Genomic DNA, 22,408 nt, shown 5'->3' on the forward strand with positions numbered 1-22,408 from the left:
ATTTTGTTATTTGTTAAGTGTTCACTGTTTATTAGTTTTATTAAACATGTTGAGCACTGGCTACGCTGCGTATTGGTCCGATCCCTGCTACACTCTCTCTTCTCGTGAAGAGAGGGAAGGCTGCCGTTACAGACGGACTACACCGGTCAAACCCCGGACGACGCTGGGCTAATTGTGCACCGCTCTATGGGACTCCCAATCATGGCCGGTTGTGATACAGCCTGGACCTTACCGTGAAATGCTTACTTATAATGCAGTTAAAAAAATGTTGTTAAGAAATTATTTACTAAATACACTAAAGTATAAAAATGTTTTTTTTTTTTTTAAGTAACACAAAATAATTACAAGGCTATATACAGGGGGGTACCGGTACTCAATGCGTGAGGGTACAGGTTAGAAAGTAGGGTTTCCCAAACTCGGTCATGGGCACCCCTGGGTTCACGTTTTGTTTTTTGCCCTAGAACATCACAGCTAATTCAATAACCAAAGCATGATGATGAGTTGGTTATTTGAATCAGCTGTGTAGTGCTTGACCAAGCCCATGACCGAGTTTGGGAAACACTGCTATAAGGAACCCTAGTTAGATTAGTTTATCTTTGCAATTTCCAAAGCCTTCTGCCCGTAAGGCCACTTGAATTAGGTAGGCTATCATCCAAGTAAATATTTTTTGCCTTAGAATATTGATCTACCCCTGATAGCTAAATGTGTAGCCTATAATAGAGGTGCGATTTCAAGGTGCCCATAAAGTACCCTCAAAGTCAGGTCCCGGACAGAACCACCTGGCTCTGTAGTTCAGAACTCGACCGCTAGAGGTCCCGCTAGAACTGGAAATGTATTATTAATACAGACAAATAAGTAATGTACTGTGTGTGGCGCATTCAGTTACGCTGAAATAATGTGGATACATAGATTTCTTTAATCCAGATTCTGCCCTCAACTAAATTTCAGAAAGTTTATTTATAATCCAGCTGTACCCCGATGCACATACGTTGAATATTGTGTGCAGAACATTTTGTGCATGTGCAGTGCGGATTTCCTTGTTTCGTCTCAATTTGCTGATAAAGTTGGGTGGATTGAAACGGCTGTCATGATGGCGGCTCCCATGTCGTGGAGGAGGCTTGTGTACTCTGTGTACACACCGGTCCTCACCGGGATTTTCACCCGAATATCAGACCGATTGTTCCGCACAAGGGATCGGAGGAGAGGGTAATATACGACTGTTGTAGACATGGATAAAAAAAAGACAGACACTTTTTCTTCGTCAGACGTAATGACAGAGCTCTCATGTCTTGCCAGCGACGTGTGCTTACTGCCTGTCTTTACGTGCACAGTGTTTCCTGTTTTGTTTTTTTTCGCAATATCAATTTGATAGCTTGCGTCGAATATTATTGAAACATTTTAATGTTGCATTCGTTGATCTGATTGTCATTACTGTTGTGTGCAAGTAGTTTAAATCTTACAACATAGCTACATGCTCAAGTCAAGGTTACATAATAAACACACGTGCAAGTCAAGTTCAGCCAGTAGATATAAACTTTGCAAAACATTCTCTGTAGGCTAGATATGGCGCGATATGAGACTTCCTTTCCAGTTTCTTTAGCCCTTATCTATGAATTCGCCTCTTCCTCCTTGTGTTGTCAAGTCTCTGCGTGTAGAGTAAGAGTGACTCAGAAATTCTCAGAATGAGGACATATCTAAGGTCTTTTTGTGGTTTCCTGAAAACCTAAAGTAACAACGACTGTCAGATGTCTGTCCACAACTGCCTATAGTATGCGTCAGTTTTACATCATTTTAAGTAGCTAATACCATAGTGCCTCACAGACAGTCTGTCTGGCCTAGGCATAGCTGTGAGTACCAAGGTCAGGGTTGTAGACTGTCATGCAGGAGTGAGATCAACCCTGGGCGGTCAAAACGACTCCTCATCCAGACTAGGGTTGCGTCCCAAATGGCACCAAATTCCCTATTTAGTGTACTACTTTTGACCAGGGCACGTAGTGAATAGAGTGCGATTTGGGACATAGCTGAGCTTTATCTTCATTCCTATAACCTGAGGTGGCTATCATGGCACCTTGACTAGCTAGGCTACATGGGACTCTTAATAATAATATGTGGTGTTTGTATAGTTTAAGGACCAGTATAGCATGCCTATGGCCATAGACAGAACAGTTTTATCTCAATATTCATGGCACCCTAGAGGCTTGATTTGGCTACACACCATATCACATCTCTATTCACTGCAGCTGAGCGACAGATGATGGAGGCACTTGCATGTACAGTTGAAGTTGGAAGTTTACATACACTTAGGTTGGAGTCATTAAAACTCGTTTTTCAACCACTCCACAAGTTTCTTGTTAACAAACCAGAGTTTTGGCAAGTCCGTTAGGACATCTACTTTGCATGACGCAAGTATTTTTTCCAAAAACTGTTTATAGACAGATTATTTCACTTATAATTCACTGTATCACAATTCCAGTGGGTCAGAAGTTTACATACACTAAGTTGACTGTGCCTTTAAACAGCTTGGAAAATTCCAGAAAATTATGTAAATTGGAGGTGTACCTGTGGATGTATTTCAAGGCCTACCTTCAAACTCAGTGCCTCTTTGCTTGACATCATGGGAAAATCAAAAGAAATCAGCCAAGTCTGGTTCATCCTTGGGCGCAATTTCCAAATGCCTGAAGGTACCACGTTCATCTGTACAAACAATAGTATGCAAGTATAAACATCATGGGACCACGCAGCCGTCATACCGCTCAGGAAGGAGACCTGTTCTGTCTCCTTGAGATTAATGTACTTTGGTGCAGAAAGTGCTAATCAATCCTAGAACAACAGCAAAGGACCTTGTGAAGATGCTGGAGGGAACTGGTACAAAAGTATCTACACTGCTCAAAAAAATAAAGGGAACACTTAAACAACACAATGTAACTCGTTGCCTGCTGGAGGTTATTTTGCAGGGCTCTGGCAGTGCTCCTCCTTGCACAAAGGCGGAGGTAGCGGTCCTGCTGCTGGGTTGTTGCCCTCCTATAGCCTCCTCCACGTCTCCTGATGTACTGGCCTGTCTCCTGGTTGCACCTCCATGCTCTGGACACTATGCTGACAGATACAGCAAACCTTCTTGCCACAGCTCGCATTGATGTGCCATCCTGGATGAGCTGCACTACCTGAGCCACTTGTGTGGGTTGTAGACTCCGTCTCATGCTACCACTAGAGTGAAAGCACCGCCAGCATTCAAAAGTGACCAAAACATCAGCCGGGAAGCATAGGAACTGAGAAGTGGTCTGTGGTCACCACCTGCAGAACCACTCCTTTATTGGGGGTGTCTTGCTAATTGCCTATAATTTCAACCTTTTGTCTATTCCATTTCCTCAACAGCATGTGAAATTTATTGTCAATTAGTGTTGCTTCCTAAGTGGACAGTTTGATTTCACAGAAGTGTGATTAACTTGGAGTTACATTGTGTTGTTTAAGTGTTCCCTTTATTTTTTTGAGCAATGTATATCCACCGTAAAAACCTGAATGGCCGCTCAGCAAGGGAGAAGCCACTGCTCCAAAACCGCCATTAAAAAAAGCCAGACTACGGTTTTCAACTGCACATGGGGACAAAGATTGTACTTTTTGGCGAAAAGACCATCGTTATGTTTGGAGGAAAAAGGGGGAGGCTTGCAAGCCGAAGAACACTATCCCAACCGTGAAGCACGGAGGTGGCAGCATCATGTTGTGGGGGGGTGTGTTGCTGCAGGAGGGACTGGTGCACTACACAAAATAGATGGCTCATGAGGAAGAAAAAATATTGAAGCAACATCAAGACATCAGTCAGGAAGTTAAAGCTTGGTCGCAAATGGGTCTTCCAAATTAACAATGACCCCAAGCATACTTCCGAAGTTGTGGCAAAATGGCTTAAGGACAACAAAGTCAAGGTATTGGAGTGGCCGTCACAAAGCCCTGACCTCAATCTTTTAGAAATTTTGTTGTCAGAACTGAAAAAGTTTGTGCGAGCAAACCTGACTCAGTTACACCAGCTCTGCTCTGTCAAGAGGAATGGGCCAAAATTCACCCAACTTATTGTGGGAAGCTTGTGGAAGGCTACCTGACACGTTTGACCCAAGTTAAACATTTTAAAGGAAATGCTACCAACTACTAATTGAGTGTATGTAAACTTCTGACCCACTGATAATGTGATGAAAGAAATAAAAGCTGAAAACATTCTCTCTACTAAACTCAGCAAAAAAAGAAACGCCCCTTTTTCAGGACCCTGTCATTCAACGATAATTTGTAAAAATCCAAATAACTTCACAGATCTTCATTGTAAAGGGTTTAAACACGGTTTCCTATGCTTGTTCAATGAACCATAAACAATTAATTAACATGCACCTGTGGAACTGTCGTTAAGACACTAACCGCTTACAGACGGTAGGCAATTATGTTAGGAATACTTAGGACACTAAAGAGGCCTTTCTACTGACTCTGAAAAACACCAAAAGGAAGATGCCCAGGGTCCCTGCTCATGTGCGTGAACGTGCCTTAGGCATGCTGCAAGGAGGCATGAGGATTGCACATGTGGCCAGGGCAATAAATTGCAATGTCCGTATTGCGAGATGCCTAAGACAGCGCTACAGGGAGACAGGACGGACAGCTGATCGTCCTCGCAGTGCCAGACCACGTGTAACAACACCTTCACAGGATCGGTACATCCGAACATCACAACTGGGGGACAGGTACAGGATGGCAACAACAATTGCCCGAGTTACACCAGGAGCGCACAATCCCTCCATCAGTGCTCAGACTGTCCACAATAGGCTGCGAGAGGCTGGACTGAGGGCTTGTAGGCCTGTTGTAAGGGAGATCCTCACCAGACATCACCAGCAACAACGTTGCCTATGGACACAAACCCACCGTCGCTGACCAGACAGGACTGGCAAAAAGTGCTCTTGACTGACGAGTCGCGGTTTTGTCTCACCAGGGGTGATGGTCGGATTCGCGTTCATTGACGAAGGAATGAGCGTTACACCGAGGCCTGTACTCTGGAGTGGGATGGAGGTGGAGGGTCCATCATGGTCTGGGGCGGTGTGTCACAGCATCATCGGACTGAGCTTGTTGTCATTGCAGGCAATCTCAATGCTGTGCGTTACAGGGAAGACACCCTCCTCCCTCATATGGTACCCTTCCTGTAGGCTCATCCTGACATGACCCTCCAGCATGACAATGCCACCAGCCATACTGCTTGTTCTGTGCGTGATTTCCTGCAAGACAGGAATGTCAGTCTTCTGCCATGGCCAGTGACGAGCGCGGATCTCAATCCCATTGAGCACGTCTGGGACCTGTTGGATTGAAGGGTTAGGGCTAGGGCCAGAAATGCCCCCCCCAGAAATGTCCAGGAACTTGCAGGTGCCTTGGTGGAAGAGTGGGGTAACATCTCACAGCAAGAACTGGCAAATCTGGTGCAGTCCATGAGGAGGTACACTGCAGTATAAATGCAGCTGGTGGCCACACCAGATACTGGCTGTTATTTTTGATTTTGACCCCCCCCCCCCCCCCCCTGTTCAGGGACACATTATTCCATATACATTCGGGAGAACAAGTATTTGATTCACTGCCGATTTTGCAGGTTTTCATACTTACAAAGCGTGTAGAGGTCTGCAACTTTTATCATAGGTACACTTCAACTGTGAGACAAGGAATCTAAAACAAAAATCCAGAAAATCACATTGTATGATTTTTAAGTAAATCATTTGCATTTTATTGCATGACATAAGTATTTGATTTACCTAGCAACCAGTAAGAATTCCGGCTCTCACAGACCTGTTAGTTTTTCTTTAAGAAGCCCTCCTGTTCTCCACACATTACCTGTATTAACTGCACCTGTTTGAACTCGTTACCTGTATAAAAGACACCTGTCCACACACTTAATCAAACAGACTCCAACCTCTCCACAATGGCCAAGACCAGAGAGCTGTGTAAGGACATCAGGGATAAAATTGTAGACCTGCACAAGGCTGGGATGGGCTACAGGACAATAGGCAAGCAGCTTGGTGAGAAGGCAACAACTGTTGGCGCAATTATTAGAAAATGGAAGAAGTTCAAGATGACGGTCAATCACCCTCGGTCTGGGGCTCCATGCAAGATCTCACCTCGTAGGGCATCAATGATCATGAGGAAGGTGAGGGATCAGCTCAGAACTACACGGCAGGACCTGGTCAATGACCTGAAGAGAGCTGGGACCACAGTCTCAAAGAAAACCATTAGTAACACACTACGCCGCCATGGATTAAAATCCTGCAACGCACGCAAGGTCCCCCTGCTCAAGCCAGCGCATGTCCAGGCCCGCCTGAAGTTTGCCAATGACCATCTGGATGATCCAGAGGAGGATTGGGAGAAGGTCATGTGGTCTGATTAGACCAAAAAGCTCTATTTTTGTCTCAACTCCACTCGCCGTGTTTGGAGGAAGAAGAAGGATGAGTACATCCCCAAGAACACCATCCCAACCGTGAAGCATGGAGGTGGAAACATCATTGTTTGGGGATGCTTTTCTGCAAAGGGGACAGGACGACTGCACCGTATTGAGGGGAGGATGGATGGGGCCATGTATCGCGAGATCTTGGCCAACAACCTCCTTCCGTCAGTAAGAGCATTGAAGATGGGTCGTGGCTGGGTCTTCCAGCATGACAACGACCCGAAACACACACAGCCAGGGCAACTAAGGAGTGAGAAGCATCTCAAGGTCCTGGAGTGGCCTAGCCAGTCTCCAGACCTGAACCCAATAGAAAATCTTTGGAGGGAGCTGAAAGTCCGTATTGCCCAGCGACAACCCCGAAACCTGAAGGATCTGGAGAAGGTCTGTATGGAGGAGTGGGCCAAAATCCCTGCTGCAGTGTGTGCAAACATGGTCAAGAACTACAGGAAACGTATGATCTCTGTAATTGCGAACAAAGGTTTCTGTACAAAATATTACGTTCTGCTTTTCTGATGTATCAAATACTTATGTCATGCAATAAAATGCAAATTAATTACTTAAAAATCATACGTGATTTTCTGGATTTTTGTTTTAGATTCCGTCTCTCACAGTTGAAGTGTACCTATGATAAAAATGACAGACCTCTACATGCTTTATAAGTAGGAAAACCTGCAAAATTGGCAGTGAATCAAATACTTGTTCTCCCCACTGTATGTTAGTCACATGTCTGTGGAACTTGTTCAGTTTTTCTCAGTTGTTGAATCTTCTTATGTTCATACAAATATTTACACGTTAAGTTTGCTGAAAATAAACACAGCTGACAGTGAGAGGACTTTTTTTTTTTTGCTGAGTTTATTATTCTTACATTTCACATTCTTAAAATAAAGTGGCGACCCTAACTGACCTAAGACAGGGAATTTTTACTAGGATTAAGTGTCAGGAATTGTGAAACTGAGTTTAAATGTATTTGGCAAAGGTGTATGTGAACTTCCGACTTGAACTGTATTCATGGTCATATTAATTTGGGCACACCGTAGCAAAACGTTTAGAAGTGAAAAATGAAAATGAGCCTTATTGTTCAAGTGGTCACTCCATGTTTTAGTTTGTTTTCTTCCGTTTGATGGGAATGAATGACACATTTGTCTGTCAATGCCCTCCTGACTGTGGGGTAAAGGAGGGAGGGAAGAGAGGAGGATTGTGTTGCCTGTTAGCAGTAATAAGAAACTGTTTGGATGGAAGACACATGATCTAAATTAACCCCCGGGACAAACACGTACAATGGCAGCCACACGTACTCACAACTAAAATTGCTTTCTTCTAGCTGTCACCGATATGCCCCTATTGCACTAACTTTTTTTCATAAATTCCCCCAGCACATATCTCAGCTCTCTAAGATCTATCCTCATGATATTACCACTGTTCTACGAAGAGTGAAACTAGTGTGTTCTCTCTATAGACACTGTATTCCATTGTACTTACACCCATCCAACCTTAGTCCAGTGGTAAAACAGGGGTAGTATTGTATACTTAACCTATATGGATAGGACACGGAGATGTTGGATCACCATAATAAAGATTATACTTCATAGCTTGTCTACCTGTTTAAAAAAAAAAATAATAATAATAATAATTAAGAAGCCTATATTCCCTTGTCTCTCCATTTGATAGGCTATGAATATGACGGAAGGCTATGATTCATCGTTTTTATGCATGGCTTTTTCCAGATCAAACAATTAATGTTTTATCTCAGTTATTTGAATAGCCTAAAACCTTAATGTAGCCAGAGGACTAATTATAAGCGAACAATATCAATAGCCGGGAAAATCCCTCAATGCGAGTTTGAAAACCAAATTGTCAATCTATCCTCCTCCTAGGCCTATCATGAAAGACATGTTAAAGTTATGAACAGTAGCTTGTTTCCCAAATATTCTAGCCTATGAAGTTCTAGCCTAGTTGTTGTGGCTTTCAAAAATAACAGATGAAAGTCTATAGCCTAGACTATTCTCATTCACAGCTTTGAGGGATAGTACGAACAATATTATAAATGTTTCTATTTTATTAGGCAAAAAAAGCTATTATTATCCAGTTGTGAAGACGGTAGACTGCTTCTATCCAGCCCATGATGAAGGCCTATAACCTAGCTCACTTCAGTAAGATGGCCCATTCCTCTTCACTGCTCCATCATGTGCCTGCGCACACACACCTGCTCTGCTTCTCCACCAGAAAGTAGTATTAGAGAAGATTTGCCATCGCCTGCACTTAGCCTCTGCCCAGGCTTTCAACATTCTCTTTCGTCATGATTTGTCCAGTTGCATTTGAATTCGCACTATAGCCCAACGGTCATTAGCTGATTTAAAAAAATATATATATTTGGGGGAGTAGCCTCAAAGGGGCGACATCATTGTATTGTTAGGTTTTAAATAAACAGAGTAAAAACTCAGTATGACTAGTAAAGCTCAAACCAGTTTATTCACCAACAGGGTCACACAGCTGCATAAGACAAAGACATACAGTTGAAGTCGGAAGTTTACATACACCTTAGCCAAATGCATTTAAACTCAGTTTTTCACAATTCCTGACATTTAATCCAAGTAAAAATTCCAAGTCTTATGTTAGTTAATGTTAGTTAGTCAGAATAATAGTAGAGAGAATGATTTATTTCAGCTTTCATCACATTCCCAGTGGGTCAGAAGTTTACATACACTCAATTAGTATTTGGTAGCATTGCCTTTAAATTGTTTAACTTGGGTCAAACGTTTCGGGTAGCCTTCCACAAGCTTCCCACAATAAGTTGGGTGCATTTTGGCCCATTCCTCCTGACTGAGCTGGTGTAACTGTAGGCCTCCTTCCTCACACACGCTTATTCAGTTCTGCCAACATATTTTCTATGGGATTGAGGTCAGGGCTTTGATGGCCACTGCAATACTTTGACTTTGTTGTCCTTAAGCCATTTTGCCACAACTTTGGAAGTATGCTTGGGGTCATTGTTCATTTGGAAGACCCATTTGCGACCAAGCTTTAACTTCCTGACTGATGTCTTGAGATGCTGCTTCAATATATCCACATAATTTTCTTTCCTCGTGATGCCATCTATTTTGTGTAGTCCCTCCTGCAGCAAAGCACCCCCACAACATGATGTGCCACCCCCTGTGCTTCATGGTTGGGATGGTGTTCTTCGGCTTGCAAGCCTCGCCCTTTTTCCTCCAAACATAACGATGGTCATTATGGCCAAACAGTTCTATTTTTGTTTCATCAGACCTGGGGACATTTCTCCAAAAAGTACAATCTTTGTCCCCATGTGCAGTTGCAAATCGTAGTCTGGCTTTTTTATGGCAGTTTTGGAGCAGTGGCTTCTTCCTTGCTGAGCGGCCTTTCAGGTTATGTCGATATAGGACTCGTTTTACTGTGGATAAAGATACTTTTGTACCTGTTTCCTCCAGTATCTTCACAAGGTCCTTTGCTGCTGTTCTGGGATTGATTTGCACTTTTCGCACAAAGCTACGTTCATCTCTAGGAGACAGAAGACGTCTTCTTCCTGAGTGGTATGATGGCTGCGTATTCCCATTGTGTTTATACTTGCGTACTATTGTTTGTACAGATGAACGTGGTACCTTCAGGCATTTGGAAATTGCTCCCAAGGATGAACCAGACTTGTGGAGGTCTATAATTCTTTTTTTTCTGAGGTCTTGGCTGATTTCTTTTGATTTCCCCATGATGTCAAGCAAAGATGCACTGAGTTTGAAGGTAGGCCTTGAAATACATCCATAGGTACACCTCCAATTGACTCAAATGATGTCAATTAGCCTATCAGAAGCTTCTAAAGCCATGACATAATTTTCTGGAATTTTCCAAGCTGTTTAAATGCACAGTCAACTTAGTGTTTGAACTTCTGACTGGAATTGTGATACAGTGAAATAATCTGTCTAAACAACAAAAACATGTTCTGCATTCTCTCTTAGTGTAGTGAGTTGATTTTAAGGATATTTCAAGTTTATAAGTCAGAACCCATCAGTCTATCACAATGTTTTCCAGCTATAGACAAATTTCTCTATCTCTTTCTCTTTCCCTCCACGTCTCCCCACCCCCTACCTCTCTCTCTTCCAGGTCATCCGTGTTGCTCTTAGCCCCTCTCCTAGCGGAGGCAGACCCCTCTCCCCTTCCTGTCTTCAGGTCCCCTGGCTCGACTGGAGTTCAGGGCACCGATGGCCTCCGTGCCCGCTTCCGCTGGATGGCAGAACACGTGCCTGCCTTCAGGGTGCCCGGCGCACACATCCACATCCTCACATCCCCTGACCAGTTCTACCACACCATGAAGGTAAGGTGTGTGTGTGTGGTGGAAGCTTTCTCTAAATCATGTGATGTACTAATAAACAGGGTGTAATAAACCAAAAATTAGGAAAGGAAATAATTGATTGTTTCCTCCAACACAGTGTGCTCTTTATACCACAGTGGCGCTCAACTGTGTGTGTTTGTTTCTTTCCGTGGTTGACTATTTGTTTGAATTGCGTACAGGATGTGTGAGTTTGTGATAATGCTTGAGTCACCGGCATCAACCCTTTCGGGCACAGCAACAACAACAAAAAGCTGTTTATTTGGCTGTGTGGGAACATTAGGAAACAGTGCATGTGACTCACCTGATTGAGAAATAATGACTAGGCTGGAAGAATATCAGGCTCTGTGTGTTTGACGTCTTTGAATTTTATTTGGAGGGAGTTCAAGCCCCCTGATGAAGCCCTCTAGTTTGTGTCCTGTAATGCCTGAATCTACTGTAATTTATTGTTTTTTCCGTTCAGGCTCGTATAAAGACGGCTAAGCGGCGGGTGGTGATGGCCTCCCTGTATCTGGGTACAGGGCCGCTGGAACAGGAGTTGGTGGACTGTATGCAGGAAGCTCTGAAGCGTTCACAGGAGGGTGACAACCCCGACCTGCAGGTTTCCATTCTACTTGACTACACTCGTGGCTCACGAGGTAGGAGTGTGTGTGAGGGAGAATGCCATATTACTCTTACAAAGTTGTCTGTTTGTAACCCTTCTCTTTGTCGGTCTAGGTAAGACTAACTCTAGAACCATGTTGCTGCCGTTGCTGAAGCAGTACAGCAGTCAGATGCGTGTATCTCTGTACCATACCCCTGACCTGAGAGGGCTGCTCCGGCTCCTGGTCCCACAGCGCTTCAACGAGACCATCGGGGTACAGCACATCAAAGCTTACCTGTTTGATGACGACCTCATCATCAGCGGGTACACGCTCACGAAAAACAGTTGGTGTTTTTCTCATACAGTAGCTGATGTTTTTTTGGCGTCTCTCGTTCAACCTTGTCTCTCTGTCCTTCACTCTCCGTCTCTCCTCCCTCCTTCCGCAGGGCCAACCTGAGTGACTCGTACTTCACCAACAGACAGGACCGCTACGTGCTCCTGGAGAACTGTGGGGAGGTGGCCGACTTCTTCTCTGATCTGGTGGGCGCCGTGGGTGACGTGTCGTTACAGCTACAGACCGACAACTCTGTGAGCATGATGTACGGCATGGTGCACCCCTACAGAGGTATAAAACGCACACATAACACAGAGGTAACACACACAGACCCTAAGTGTGTAACTCCTTGCTCAGTTCTGCCCGCACACTCATAATGTGGTGGTGTTGGAAAGGTTAATGGAATCAGATTGGCTGCAAATGTAGTCTGGTTCCAGTTCAGACACACGGTGAAATCAGCGAACTGGCATGTGTGTGAATGAGAGAGTGGGAGGCAGGCGAGAGAGCTGAATGACACGTCTGCAGAACTGGACCGCAGTTGGCACGGAGACCAGAAATAGAGCAGTGATGTCAGAGTTGCTGGTAAGCAGTACGGAGTGGGAAGACACACACACTCTAATCATTAGTGAATGAAGTTCCCCAGCTGAAGGGTAGCGTTAACTTTAAATGCATGTCTTTAGAATGAACTCAAATGCTGAACTTACAGGTACCCCTCTCTCACTCCTTCCCATCCCTCACTCCTCTCTCTCTGAGTCATGTCTGTGCGTGACCCCAGCCGCCAGGCGTAGTCCAGATATTGACCCACAGCCGTCATGCCCAGAACTAAATTACCTACTGTACTTTATGCACTCACCTGCTCTACTGCACACTGTGTGTGTGTGTGTGTGTGTGTGTGTGTGTGAAAGATGTCATTCAACGTTTGCTGCAGTGTATGGTTAAAGCTAGAATCCTTCATCGAAACAATAATAAAGGGGTCACCCCCATGTGTTTTGGTAAAAAGCTTAGGGATGGGCCTGGAGAAAGTTGACGCCCTTAAATTCATAGACATCGCTATGGTTGCTAGGACTGACCATGATACCGACATTATAATTTTCACCATTTTTTTTGTTTAACTAAGGTCATGGGGCATTTATAAGTCATGTTCTTCATGAATTAATTGATGTGTGTGCATATATCATTAATTTAGAAATCCTAAAATGGATTCTAGCTTTAACCAGGTCGGTCTGTTTCCTCTTCTCTTACATCACTACATTCTTTTGTCACTAGGCAACAGGGATGAATTTTCGGCGTCGGCTCGGCAACACATCATGGAGGTGGTCAACACGGCTCATGCGCGGCAACACATCGCCGAATCAGAACGTTTAGTGCGGGAGAGCGAGGGGGAGGAAGGAGGGAAGGAGGATACTTGGGTTTTTCCTCTGGTTCAGATGAAACCTCTGGGAATACAGGTGGATGAGCAGGTCACACAGGTGGGTACACAGACATGCACCTGGATACCACTACCCTCACCAACTAATATTGGACAAACAACTCCCATTGTACATGTTATCTTGGGATGTTTTTGTCTTTTTTGTTCATGTGTGACTTAAAATGTAAATGTGGCCACTACATCTGAACTTCACCTTATTTCCTTGTAGCGTTTGCTGACTGATGCAGGTCCCGGTGCGACGGTGTTTCTGACGTCGGGGTATTTCAACCTGACCAGGGCCTACATGTCGCTGATTCTCGGGCTGGGCGCCGACTACCGGATCCTCACCGCCTCCCCGGAGGTCAACGGGTTTTTCGGCGCCAAGGGCATTGCCGGAGAGATCCCAGCCGCCTACATCCACATTGCCAGACAGTTCTACAGCAAAGTGTGTCAGCTGGGACAGCAGGAGAGGGTTCACCTCCACGAGTACCACAGAGCACAATGGACCTTCCACGCCAAGGGTGGGTGACACACAGAGTGCAGAGAAAGTAGAATACACACACAATATAACCCTTTGCCTGAGAGCCTAGATAGAACTAATCACAACGGAGTAGAATCAGTTTGGCTGTGAGTTATGCCAGGTAGTGATGTGATTGTTGTTGCTATGATGTGCCACGGTCAGAGAGTGAGCTTCTGGGAAGCCGAGGGTGTGTCCCAAATGGCACCCTATTTCCTATATAGTGCACTAAACTTTTGACCAGAGCTCTATGGGCCCTGGTCAAAAGTAGTTCACTATTTAGGGAATATGGTGCCCTTTGGGACTCGCACAGATTGTCTATTCCAGTCTGACAGACAGATTAGCTGGACCACGTTCTACTGTTCTGTTCTCTGGCTCTGCTGTTCTGTCCCTGTGGTAAGCTAGACATGTTGCGGGAGTGACAACGGCTTGTCGAGTCATTCACCCTTAGCCCCGGGCCAAGGAAACACACACACACACACACACACACACACACACACACACACACACACACACACACACACACACACACACACACACACACACACAGTCATTTCTGGGTTTTGATGGACTTCGGGGGTTTCTGTGCTTTAGTGTGTTCTTTATATTTGTGGGTGTGGGAAATGGGAACCAAAATCCCCATTTGAAACGGCTTATAAACAATGCTCTGACAAATGATATCTAAACTACTGCCAACATGCACTTCTCTTTCGCTGATACTTATAGAATAAAAAGGCAATGTGTCCAAAATAAATAATATTTGACTTAACTGAAATGTTAGTGATGCATTAGTAGCTAGGTAAGTTGTTTTTTTCAAAAGACCAGTCTTTGAAAAAATGTAGGGGAGAGGGAGAGCGGGAAATGAACACACACAGTGAAGAGAAGTCCCTTTTATTAGATGAAGCAGGGCGGGCCGGCGGTTTCCCGTAAGCACAGCAAGCACTGCAGGAGCGAGAACAGTGGGGGAGAACACACACAGCACCCAGCTGGGAGAGAATCAATGACCATTAGAGTAGAGCAGACCCTGACCCCCCGCTGCAGAACAAATCACTGATATGGGGAAACTACTCCCCTCTTTCCTTCCTCCACCAATATCTCTCTCTCGTGTGTGTGTGTGTGTGTGTGTGTGTGTGTGTGTGTGTGTGTGTGTGTGTGCACGCAGGGTTGTGGTACTACCTACGGGGGCAAGTGCGGCCATGCCTGACACTGATTGGGTCTCCTAACTTTGGCTATCGCTCTGTGCACCGGGACCTGGAGGCCCAGATCGCCATAGTAACAGAGAACCAGGTACTACAGGCCCAGCTGCAGGAGGTAGGCCATTCAAACTGAAATCGTTATTTAAACGGACTTGATGGCTCGATACTGTGGCTCTGCTTTATACAGCTCTCAACCAAAGGCCTGTCTACAAAATTCAACTGGTCTGATAATTCCTGGTATAATAAACTATGCTGAGCTGGCATATGCAACGCAGACTGAGATCGAGCTTGGAGGGAAACTTGTTCAGCAACTTGTGCTAAATGTCTGTATGTGAGACAGTGGGAGCTGATGTATGGCTATACTATGGCCTTCAATTTGAATGTGCTGTGTTTACCTGCCACTCCCCTTCATACACACATTATTTATTTATCTTTCTGCTTCTCTACATCCCGATCGCTGTCTCTCTATCACCCACACAGGAGCAGGAGATGTTGTACCAGAGGTCTACCGAGGTGTCCAGCTCTACGTTCCAGCAGCCAGACCGCCACGTCAAACTGTGGGTCAAACTGCTTACTCCCCTCATCAAGAACTTCTTCTGAGAGACACCTCCTAACACAGGTACCACATGCAGACAAGAGCGCACAGGCACACAGTGTACTAACCCAACACACGTACCACTCCCACTGAACGATCATCTCTTAGTCACGCACAGAAGTAGATGCTGTCTAGAATGGCAGAATGTCCTCAGTTACTGCTGTGTGTACCAGCCCTCAACCCAAACTCCAATCCTAGATTCCAATCTAGCCCTGCCCTAGGCCGCATCAACCTCCGAAACTAAACCGAGCTACCCCTGCTTGAATCCTACCCCCACTGCCCTTACCACACAGACCTTTATCCATTGTACATGTAGGGGACACTCCCTCCTCAATGTCCCGGCTCTGAGAGAAACTCTCTGGCCTTTGATCCCTCAGCTGAGTGCATCAACATTCTGCAGTTAGCATCTGGACCCATTCAGCTGTGCGAGAGTGAGTGAGAAAGGAATGTGACAGCGTGTTTCCCTCCTCCCACTAGTTAAATCCCCTCTCATTATGGCATTGTGGTGATGATTTGACAGATGGCGTATGCAGTGTACGAGACAGTGGGGTCAGAGGGAGGATAAGAGGGTGACCTGATTTGTGTTCAAACAGGGATGTAGATTTGTCTTATGTCACAGCCACATGGCTTTGAGAAAGAAATTGACTGTCAGGAGTTACATGGACTTGACATGGAAAGAGTCATTGTGGGCGGTTTTGAAAACTAAGGTAGGAACATATTTTTCCTTCACAAACTTCTGTACTGTGATGTTATTCTGAATATGCGTTTCATATTATCACGGCAAAGCACTATATATTCTCATGTTTTGTTGCTGTAGCCTACATTGATTTATTTTAAGTTATATTTCAATATTGTGATATTTGGTCTACTGCTACATTGGTATCTTAAATTACACTTAACAAAAATATAAACGCAACATGTAAATTGTTGGGCCTATGTTTCATTAGCTGAAATAAAAGATCCCAGAAATGTTCCATATGCACAAAAAAGATAATTTCTCTCAAATGTTGTGCACATTTGTTTTACATCCCTGTTAGTGAGTATTTCTCCTTTGCCGAGATAATCCATCCACTTGACAGGTGTGCCAAAGGAAGAAGCTGATTTTAACAGCATTATAATTACACAGGTGTAATTCTGTCGCAACACAATGCCACAGATGTCTTAAGTTGAGGGAGCGTGCAATAGTCATGTTGACTGCAGAAATGTCCTCCAGAGCTGTTGCCAGAAAATTTAATGTTCATTTCTCTACCAAAAGCCTCGTCCAACGTTGTTTTTTTTGGAGAATTTATCAGTATGTCCAACCAACCTCACGATCGCAGGCCACTTGAAGCCATGCCAGCCCAGGACCTCCACATCCGGCTTCTTCACCTGCAGAATTGTCTGAGACCAGCTGATGAAACTGTGGGTTTGCACAACCGAAGAATTTCTGCACAAACTGTCCAGATGTCTCAGGGAAGCTCATCTGCATACTCGTCATCCTCACCAGGGTCTTGAACTGACTGCAGTTTGGCATTTTGTTACTTTACAGCCTTATTCTAAGATTAAACATCAATCAATCTACACACAATACCCCATAATGACAAAGCGATAAACATATTTTTACAAATGTATTAAAAATAAAAACAAATCACATTTACTTAAGAATTCAGACCCTTTGCTATGAGACTAAAAATTGAGCTCTGGTGCATCCTGTTTCCATTGATCATCCTTGAGATGTTTCTACAACTTGATTGAACATGTTTTGGAAAGGCGCGCACACACCTGTGTGTGTGTGTATATAAGGTCCCACAGTTGACAGTGCATGTCAGAGCAAAAACCAAGCCATGAGATCGAAGGAATTATACTTAGAGCTCCGAGACACGATTGTGTCAAGGCACAGATCTGGGGAAGGGTACCAAAACATTTCTGCAGCATTGAAGGGCACCAAGAACAGTGGCCTCCATTATTCTTAAATGGAAGAAGTTTGGAACCACCAAGACTTTTCCTAGAGCTGGCTGCACGGCCAAACTGAGCAATCGGGGGAGAAGGGCCTTGGTCAGGGAGGTGACCAAAAATTTGATCGCCACTCTCTCAGAACTGCAGAGTTCCTCTGTGGGGATGGGAGAATTTTACAGAAGGACAACCACCTCTGCAGAACCCCACCAATCAGGCCTTTATGGTTGTGGCCAGACGGAAGCTATTCCTCAGAAAAAGGCACATGACGGCCTGCTTGGAGTTTGCCAAAAAGCCCCGAAAGGACTCTCAGACCATGAGAAACAAGATTCTCTGGTCTGATGAAGCCAAGATTGAACTCTTTGGCCTGAATGCCAAGCGTCACGTCTGGAGGAAACCTAGCATCATCCTGACAATGAAGCATAGTGGTGGCAGCATGCTGTGGGTGGTGTTTTTCAGTGGCAGGGACTGGGAGACTAGTCACGATCGAGGGAAAGATAAACGGACAGATCCTTTGATTAAAAACCTGCTCCAGAGCACTCAGGACCTCAGACTGGGGTGAAGGACCCCCAGCCATAGCCCAGACTTGAACCCGATCTAAACATCCTCTGAGATCTGAAAATGGCTGTGCAGCGACGCTCCCCATCCATCCTGACAGATCTTGAGAGGATCTGCAGAGAAGAATGGGACAAACTCTCCAAATACCGGTGTTTATTTTTTTTATTTTACCGTTATTTTACCAGGTAAGTTGACTGAGAACACGTTCTCATTTGCAGCAACGACCTGGGGAATAGTTACAGGGGAGAGGAGGGGGATGAACGAGCCAATTGTAAACTGGGGATTATTAGGTGACCATGATGGTTTGAGGGCCAGATTGGGAATTTAGCCAGGACACCGGGTTTAACACCCCTACTCTTACGATAAGTGCCATGGGATCTTTAATGACCTCAGAGTCAGGACCCCCGTTTAACGTCCCATCCGAAAGACGGCACCCTACACAGGGCAGTGTCCCCAATCACTGCCCTGGGGCATTGGGATATTTTTTATTTTTTTTTAGACCAGAGGAAAGAGTGCCTCCTACTGGCCCTCCTACACCACTTCCAGCAGCATCTGGTCTCCCATCCAGGGACTGACCAGGACCAACCCTGCTTAGCTTCAGAAGCAAGCCAGCAGTGGTATGCAGGGTGGTATGCTGCTGGCAAGCTTGTAGCGTCATATCCAAGAAGACTCGAGGCTGTAGTTGCTGCCAAAGGTGCTTCATGAAAGTACTGAGTAAAGGGTCTGAATACATATGTAAATGTGATATTCCTGAATTTTATTGTTACTGTAGTACATTTGCAAAAATGTTTATCTGTTTTTACTGTGTCATGGTGTATTGTGTGTAGATTGGGGGGGGGGACTATTTAATTCCTTTTAGAATATGGCTGTAACGTAACAAAATGTGGGGAAAAGTGAAGGGGTCTGAATAGTTCCCGAATGCACTGTATGCTTCTGGCGGGTGTTCTGTATGCATCGCCCAGTGTCTGTGACATCAAAATGTTGCTGTAAATTGATGTCTTCAAATAAGAAATTCGGACTTGTGTAAGCCCCACTGCTATACTCAAGTATGTGGGCATACTATAGGCTATGGGTCAGTTTCAAGATGGAGCCAATTGAGATGCTCACCCTGTTTTCTAGCTCCTAAGCAACTTTTTAAAATTCTTATTATTATTATTATTATATATCATTTTTTGTTGTTATTTCTCACATTATTAGCCCAAAACATTTCAGAGCGGCAGTAACTCACCAGAATTTCAACCAGATACAAGCATTTCGATACACCTGCAAAAACATCTGCTGACTATGTGAATGCGACCAATTAAAATAGATTTTATGCAAATAGTGGGTGTTCTGCAGTGATGTCTACAATGCTTTGAATTAATCACCACCTTGTAGCTCGCTGTCAATTTCACCCCCATAGATAGTCCTCTATTTGGCTGTTTACGCTGTCTGCTGCGCTGCTACATGTGTGTTTGTCACGTCTCATGAGCCACCTGGATAACAGCGCCCGTTTTGCACTCACTGTGATCCGGGACCTCCAGATGTACAAATTAGCACTGATCGTATCGTTTTGACATTGCAATATTTTTCATTAGTGACTGTACTTGCACCAAAACGCCAGTATTTTTCCTTCATAGCTTGTTTTCCATCTTTGTTAATAGGGAGCCAATTTTGTATTCAGCACCTTTTTTAAAATTTGTTTTCTTAACTGATCAAAACTTTTGTTTTATCATGGCTCTCTCTTGTCCAGCTGCAGCGGACATATGGTTTGGAACATCGCATCGCTGTAAAATCACAGTATGGACTTGCAATGCATAGAGAATCGTGATACATATCGTGTTGGCACAAGTATTGTGAGGTCCCTGGCAATCCCAACCCCACTGTGGTATCCGGTACAGTGCCTTTAGGAAGTATTCATTACCCTTGACCTATTACACTTTTTTTGTGTTACAGATGGAATTCAAAATTGAATAAATAATTTGTATCAGGTCTTGCCGTAGATTTAAGTCAACTAACTCAGCCACTCGCTGTCGTGTAAGCAACTCCAATATAGATTTGGCCTTGTTTTATGTTATTGTCCTGCATAAAGGTGAATTCATCGCCCAGTGTCTGTTAGAAAGCTGACACAACCAGGTTTTCCTCTAGGATTTTTGCCTTGTGCTTAGCTCCATTCAGTTTATTTAATTTTTTATCATGTAAAACTCACCAGTCCTTAATGGTTACAAGCATACCCATAACATGATTCACCCACCGCTATGCTTGAAAATATGTGTAGTGGTACTCTGTATTGTATTTGCTGCAAACATATCTTTTTGTCCTGAATATTAAGTGTTAATTGCTTTGCCACATTTTTTGCAGTCTTACTTTAGTGCCTTGTTGCAAACAGGACGCATGTTTTTGAATATTTTTATTCTGTACAGGCTTCCTTCATTTCACTCTATCAATTAGGTTAGTATTGTGAAGTAACTACGTTGTTGATCTATCCTCAGTTTTATCCCATCACAGCCATTAAACTCTGTTTTTAAAGTCACCATTGGCTTCATGGTGAAATCCTTGAACGGTTTCCTTCCTCTCCGGCAACTGAGTTTGGAAGGACATCTGAATCTTTGTAGTGACTGGGTGTATTGATATACCATCCAAAGTGTAATTAATAACTTCACCCTGCTCAAAGGGATATTCGATGTCTCTTCTTTTTTTTTCACCCATTTACCAATGCGTGCCCTTTGCGAGGCATTGGAAAACCTCCCTGGTCTTTGTTGTTGAAGCTGTGTTCAAATTGCCCTGCTTGACTGTGGGACCTTACAATTAGCTGTATGTGTGGGATACAAAGATGAGGTAGTAATTCAAAAATCCTGTTGAACACGTATTGCACACATAATAAGTTCCGTGAACTCACTGTGACTTGTTAAGCAAATGTTTACTCCTGAACTTATTTAGGCTTGACATAACAAAGGGGTTGAAAACTTATTGACTCAAGACATTTCAGCTTTTCATTTTTAATCCATTTTAAATTCAGTATGTAACACAACATGACGTGGAAAAAGTCCAGGTGTGAACTTTCTGAAGGCACTGTAAGTCTGTGGTTGAAGTATTTAACTGCTATCTGGTGATCTGGCAGAGGAAAAATCAACACTAGCTCTAACAATAGCTGAGGCGTTAAAGACAGATTTTCTTATCTACAGGAGTTCTATTGTTACTGTGCTAACAGTAGGCTGGAAGCTCGCCAATAAACAAACCTCACTTTCCCATTCAAAGGGTTATCACTGAGGTGTGTGTGTGTGTGTGTGTGTGCTAGCCTTGATGGTACAGGTTGCCCTCTGAGCTTCCTAGGAACCGTGGGACCGTGAATAAGATGTACTGTGATACAGTGGAGGTTTTTTTTCATGCCGTTTTTCAACACACATCCTCTTACCTCACTGTAATCAGCATCACATCTCTCCAATAGACATGGATGACAAATGTTTTAAATTGTTGTTTTTTGTTTTTTAGAAACATTGTTTTTGTTATTTTAAAGTATTTCAAATGAAAGTACTAAAGTCTTTTTTTTCTTTTTTCTCTCTCTCAGGAAGCAGACTGCGGCCAATACCCACTTGGCAGGCTTCTCCTTGGTCTTGAGGTTGAAGGTCCAGGTGGTGGGGCCCCTCATACAGGTCTTGTTGATGGGACACTCCTCGTACACGTTCTTGGTCTCCTGATGGTCCACCGGTACCGCCTTGATGAAGATCGGCATGTTGGGGGTCAGCTCCTTCAGACGAGCGTCCGCTATCATCCCCATCTGGGTGTCCCAGCGCGCCCCTGCACACACACTACCCCACACACACACTGTATAAAGGGTTGAACTCTAAACATAGAAACATTTGTCATCACTCCATCCCCTGTGACTGACCATTCATCGCCACATTGTGTGTATCTACAAACGGATCCCTTAGTTTACCAATGCCTGAGATATAGTACTGAGTTTTTACTGCTGTGTGTTTTCATTGAACTATAAACATTCTGTACATATAGACCAACAGGAGGAACTGTAGCACAGGATGTTTTGTACATTCAATAAACTCTCATTAGTTCTGTATTGACAGAGTGGAATCTGGTACATGAGTCTTGACTGTAAATAGCCAGGTGTGTCTGAAATTGAATATACAAGTGTGTGTGTGGAGTGTTGCGATCCCTGGAGGAGCCTTAAAGTGAAAATCTACTTAAATATATTTTTCTTCATGATGTGTCTGGTGACACTTTGCTTCTTAAACTTGACTGCTGACATGCAAAACATTTTGGGACCATATCAACAGTGGACTAATGAAAAAATACCTAAAGATAGTTTTTGAGTGGATTTTCCCTTTAAGGACAATTGAGAGATGAACTGAAGTATTAGTGTTTACTACTCTATCTAGCTCATACAGTGAGTCACCCCATAAACTGAACTGGACCGTGTGTGGGTGTATGAATATCTTTGTAACCTAAAAGCGAATGTGTTTTGAGCAGTGGCGGCCCCTCGGAAAAAGGGGAGGACCATTCTCAGTGA

General features: G+C 44.1%; 1 protein-coding gene across 3 annotated transcripts; it reads left to right on the plus strand.

Moving 5' to 3' along the window:
- Nucleotides 1–881: 881 nt before the first annotated feature.
- Nucleotides 882–21,958, plus strand: LOC129860464 (CDP-diacylglycerol--glycerol-3-phosphate 3-phosphatidyltransferase, mitochondrial-like). 3 transcript variants are annotated; one of them, XM_055930872.1, is made up of 10 exons: nucleotides 882–1,206; nucleotides 10,556–10,766; nucleotides 11,245–11,419; nucleotides 11,499–11,688; nucleotides 11,811–11,989; nucleotides 12,965–13,167; nucleotides 13,336–13,627; nucleotides 14,786–14,910; nucleotides 15,300–15,438; nucleotides 21,452–21,958. In XM_055930872.1, the coding sequence occupies exons 1-9, from the start codon at nucleotides 1,019–1,021 to the stop codon at nucleotides 15,417–15,419; spliced, it is 1,683 nt and encodes a 560-aa protein (XP_055786847.1). In that variant the 5' UTR covers nucleotides 882–1,018; the 3' UTR covers nucleotides 15,420–15,438; nucleotides 21,452–21,958. The 3 variants fall into 3 exon arrangements, with proteins under 3 accessions (XP_055786847.1, XP_055786838.1, XP_055786855.1); XM_055930863.1 differs by having other exon boundaries at nucleotides 883–1,206; nucleotides 14,786–14,934; XM_055930880.1 differs by lacking the exon at nucleotides 882–1,206 and adding an exon at nucleotides 7,124–10,195 and having other exon boundaries at nucleotides 14,786–14,934.
- The last annotated feature ends 450 nt before the right edge of the window (nucleotides 21,959–22,408 follow it).

This window comes from Salvelinus fontinalis, chromosome 1 (assembly GCF_029448725.1).
Source record: "Salvelinus fontinalis isolate EN_2023a chromosome 1, ASM2944872v1, whole genome shotgun sequence".
NCBI classification, from domain to species: Eukaryota; Metazoa; Chordata; class Actinopteri; order Salmoniformes; family Salmonidae; genus Salvelinus; species Salvelinus fontinalis.